Here is a 4,491-nt window from a genome sequence, read left to right as displayed (position 1 = left end):
CCCCAGGAGTTCGCTTAGTCCTAGCCCCCTCACCTTTGAGTGTGATATTAATCCCCTCCAGGCCCACATGCAGACCAAGGTGGGCTCGGATGCGCGCAGCACTGAAAGCCTTGTAGGATGTGTCGATGCTCACCCTACCCACTGACCATTCAGCGCTGAAGTGCACAGCTGTGGGTAGAGGTACACGAAAGGAGGAGAGAGTTAGAGAGGAGACTGGGGAGATGGAGCTGAGAGAGTGGTGATGGGAGGTGGGACACTGCAGAGAGATGTGGTATACAGGGTAAAGGCAGACGAGTGGGCACTAGAAATAGCTGGAGAATGGAAAGAGGGAGCAAGAAACCAACCCCAGTTCTCCGTTTTCCCAGTGCCCTCTGCCCACCTTCTTCCTCACCCCAGGGCCTCTCCCCATCCACTACACCATACACTCACCCACGATTTCTGCGCCTATGAACAGACTTAGAAGAACTCTCACCAGCCAGAACCAGCGCTGCAAGAACAGGTAACCAGGTCAAGCCTGGATGCTGCTCATCCAGAGTTCCCAAGACCTCCCATGACTGCATGTCACCCAGATCTTTAGTACCCCTCTCTCTTGCCCCACACCCTTTTCCCAGTTACCTTCTTGATGTTTTGAGGCTGAAGTCAGGCTTGCTTTTTGTACATGTTCCTCTGAGCCACTGGTATTTCTGTTTTCTGACCTTCTGCCTCCTCAGCCCTATTCTCAGTCCATCTTGCAACAAGACTGTCTGCCTGGTGCTCTACCACTACCTTTGCTCCCACAGCTACCTGGCTCCTGGTCCTTGTTCTGCCTCCTGCTCCAGTCACTGCTATGATGAGACTCAGTGAATCCTGAAGTGCTAGGCAGGCAGGGGTCACCTCTCCCAGGAGAGGGAGGCCCCAGGGTTTGGTCATCAAGTAGAGGAGGTGGGAACATAGCCTCTCAGATATTCCTAGGTGCACCAGTTTCCCAAGAAACCAAGGGAGGTCAAGATTCAGGGAGGCCAGTTCTTCCTAGGCTTGAAAAGCAAACAACCAAGGTTCTGGGAGAGGGGGAAATCTAAGGGAAAGTAGTCTGCTACAACTTTGAATCCTGTGCAGGAGTGTCTGAGTCCTTAGGATGAGAGCATCAAAACACATGCATCTCAATTCAGCACAGACACTACCTAGAGGACGGAATGGAAGTGGGGATGGGAGTGGAGCTGCAGTCTGAAGAGAGGCAGGAGGCCCTGGTAACACAAGAAGACTAGAATCAACCCTAAAATTACTGGATGGAACACCCACTATTAGCAGCCTCTTAAATAATCCAGTTTGGGTCAGTCCCTAGGATGTCTTGAATGGGACCTCTCCCTGTCCTTGAGAAGGGGTGCTTCCTCACTAGACTTCGTGTTCTGCTTCACCTGTGCTGGTCGCGTTCAGTGCCTCAGTGTGACTGTTCAATAGAGGTCCTTGCTGCAGTCTTACCTGGGTCCTCCAGAGACAAGGTGCCCATGACGCCCTCCACCCCCAAACTCGAGCTTCTAGCACCCCCTTACCGAGTGGCCACGAATCCCAGGCAAGATGAGCAAGAAGCTGACGGCCAAGGTCAGGAACACCAGAATGACGATGAGCAGCGGGACGCTGAAGCCGGCAGCATGCCGGGGCTGGGGATAGAAAGGCAACACGCCATCCCAGAGAGTCATCCTGCAAACCCGCGGAGCGGCTGCGTGCAGGCGAGAAGCTGGTGAGCCAAGTCTGCTTAAGCCGGGAGAGCGTCCGTGGGGTCTGTGGCGTGTCACTTTTCTTTATCCTGCCTTCTCAGTGCTAGGGAGCTACCCAATGGGCAGGTCAAGTTTGAGCCCCTCGGCTCACCAAGACAGAGTCGGGATTATTTCTCGCTGGCTGTGGCTTCGCGCCTCTGTGGGCTTACTCTGCGTTTGGAAGTCGCGCGGGGCGGGGACCTCTTTTATAGCAGCGTGGACAGCGTACAGAGCGGTTATAGGGGCTTGGCAACCGAGTCCTACCGGGAAGAGATCTTGCAAATGAGAGGGGGCGGTCCCTATGCAAATGAGAAGGGCCCATCCTCCTCAGCAGGAGCAAGAGCCCGGAGTCCAGATACTCACTCCTGGAGCTGGTCTGACCAGAGTGGACACCGCTAAGCTGACCTCAGAGAACCCAGAGAGGAGGGTGAGATCTGCGGAGCTGGTGGCCGGGTGGAGTGGGGTGTTGGAGGCAGGAAGCAGAGCAGAGATGCAAAGATTCTCAGAGGAAAGAAGACTTCTGACCCTGAATGGGGCCCTAAACCAGAGAGCTTGGATCTGGGCTTGTGGCCTGATCTCAATCTTCTCACCCCTTGTGTCCATGCACAGACATTCACTGCGGGGTATGAAGGGCTGCAAGTCCTGGCCTCTAGCTCACTCGCCGCTTTCCTTTCCCTGCTTCCTGTAGGAGAAGCAGTTCCTAGGGGGCTGGGAGTGGGGATTTGAGGCTTGGGGGGGGGGGCTTGGGAGGCTGGAGGTAAAGTCCTGCCAGGGACTGACATGCCCCACAAGACTTGTATCTCGTGAGTTCCTGTGGTAAGGGTTAGTTCTTCGACGGGGTGGAGAGTGAGGACTAGCGTCAGTGCCTACACGGCTGCCAGGAGTCCTAAAAAGAGTGGAGTGCGGGTGCCGGTCCTTGGTAATACTTCTAAAAGTTCTGCTCTAAAAGTGAAAACAGCTGGTGCTTCCTCCCTCTGTGCCGGCCGTGGCGGGCGTCAGCTCCGGGTCCCACACATACTACCTCCTATCCCCCAGGCTACCGGGTCAGCATGCTCCACGCAAGGCCAGAAACACTGGTGCTCCTGGGAGCTCTACTGACTGGACCCCTGAATCCAGCGGGTAAGCATCAGCACCCCCCCCTGCCCCCCAGCTTCAGGATGTCACCCAGTCTCCCCTGGGGATAAGAGAAGGGAGAACTGCGGTCAAGCGGTTGTCTGAGGCTGGAAGATCGGGTCAGATCTCTGCGCGGCTCAGCTGGATGGGAAACTTTCCAGCGCAGCCTCGACGACGTGCAGGTATCGCCACTCGGGTCGGTTTAGGGGTGCTACGCCAGCCAGAGAAACACAGAAGGAGACCGTCGGGTCCCAGAGGTGTCGCAGGGAGTCTAGCGCTGAGGGACCACTTTCTGACCCACAGGCGGCCAGGACGCACTCTCACTGCCCTGGGAAGTGCAGCGTTATGATGGCTGGTTCAACAACCTGAGGCATCACAAGCGCGGAGCTGCAGGTGCGTCCTGTGGCCGGGGTGAAGACAAAGGCACTGGGCACTAGGCGCAGAGAAGAGGAAAGAGCGTGCCGCCAGACGCCTGGCTGCCTGCGCCGGAACTCCTATGCACTCCTGGGGCCAGGAGACCTTGGAGAGAGGGGGTCTCGTCAGTGAGAGGTGGTGATTAAGGGAGGAATAGGTCAAGGTTAGTGGGCTTGTTGGGGACAGAGTGCTTTGGCAAGCCCCTCTCCCTCCTGCTTCCTGCAGGCAGCCGACTGCAGCGCCTTGTACCAGCCTACTACGCAGATGGCGTTTATCAGGCTCTGGAGGAGCCGCTACTGCCCAACCCGCGCAGACTTAGCGACGCTGCCACGCGGGGCAGAGCCGGGCAGGCATCCCACCGCAACCGCACGGTGCTGGGGGTCTTCTTCGGTAAGGTCAAAGGGGAGAAACACCGAGATTGATCCACTGAGGTCCCTCTGCAAGTCCACAAGGACCGATCTGGGACTCCCAGCCACCTCCTCCCCGCACCAAGCAGCACTTCGAGCCTTTCCTCATCTCAGAGTGATGTGGGTGTCGATGCAGGGGTATTTTCTCCTATAATTTCGTTTGCCCCTTCCTCCAAACCCAAGAGTGCCACTGGACCCGCACTATAGCTCTTAGCAGATGAGTCCTCTGCCACCCATATCCTCCCGATATAATCACGCTCTTCCCAACCCCCACCTCCCAAGATGAGGAGTAGTGGTGGCTGGATCTGATAGAAGATGGCTTGCGAGAGCCCTAATAATATTATATTGATTCTCACAACAAAGTTATGAGGTTGGTGGAGAGGGTACTATATTCTCACTTTGCAGATTAGAAAAAAGCCACAGAACTGGTGGCGGAGCTTGCACTCGAACATACTGCCTTTTGACTCTTGAGAAACTTGGAGTCTGCCCTGGCCATGAGGAGTGGCGATTTTCTACATTTGCGCTCCTGACCCGCAGGCTACCACGTGCTCTCGGACCTAGTGAGTGTAGAGAGACCCGGCTGCCCCGCCGAGTTCCTCAACATCCACATCCCGCCTGGAGACCCCGTGTTCGACCCGGACCAGCGCGGAGACGTGGTGCTGCCCTTCCAGAGGAGCCGCTGGGACCCCAAGACCGGACAGAGCCCCAGCAACCCCCGGGACCTAGTGAGACGAGGCAGTTGGCGGGGAGGGGGCTGCAACGAGGAGGGTGGGGCCCTGGGCCCAGAGCCTGGCAGGGTCGGGTGGCAGAGGCTCCCATCCCCC

General features: G+C 57.0%; 2 protein-coding genes across 2 annotated transcripts in view; one reads left to right on the top strand and one right to left on the bottom strand.

Moving 5' to 3' along the window:
* DUOXA2 (dual oxidase maturation factor 2) overlaps positions 1–1,676 on the bottom strand; it is a 3,397-nt gene extending 1,721 nt beyond the window's left edge. The window contains exons 1-3 of the mRNA XM_011355172.1: positions 1,530–1,676; positions 430–487; positions 34–168 (exon numbers count right to left, since the gene is read on the bottom strand). Coding sequence (XP_011353474.1) covers positions 34–168; positions 430–487; positions 1,530–1,676 — 340 coding nt within the window. The remainder of the gene's footprint in view (positions 1–33; positions 169–429; positions 488–1,529) is intronic.
* A 1,106-nt stretch (positions 1,677–2,782) lies between these two features.
* DUOX2 (dual oxidase 2) overlaps positions 2,783–4,491 on the top strand; it is an 18,322-nt gene continuing 16,613 nt past the window's right edge. The window contains exons 1-4 of the mRNA XM_011355171.1: positions 2,783–2,852; positions 3,150–3,243; positions 3,490–3,650; positions 4,205–4,392. Coding sequence (XP_011353473.1) covers positions 2,783–2,852; positions 3,150–3,243; positions 3,490–3,650; positions 4,205–4,392 — 513 coding nt within the window. The remainder of the gene's footprint in view (positions 2,853–3,149; positions 3,244–3,489; positions 3,651–4,204; positions 4,393–4,491) is intronic.

This window comes from Pteropus vampyrus, unplaced genomic scaffold, assembly GCF_000151845.1.
Source record: "Pteropus vampyrus isolate Shadow unplaced genomic scaffold, Pvam_2.0 Scaffold19, whole genome shotgun sequence".
Taxonomy (NCBI): Eukaryota; Metazoa; Chordata; class Mammalia; order Chiroptera; family Pteropodidae; genus Pteropus; species Pteropus vampyrus.
The sequence above is the reverse complement of the archived record's forward strand: the minus strand, read 5'-3'. Positions and strand labels throughout refer to the sequence as shown.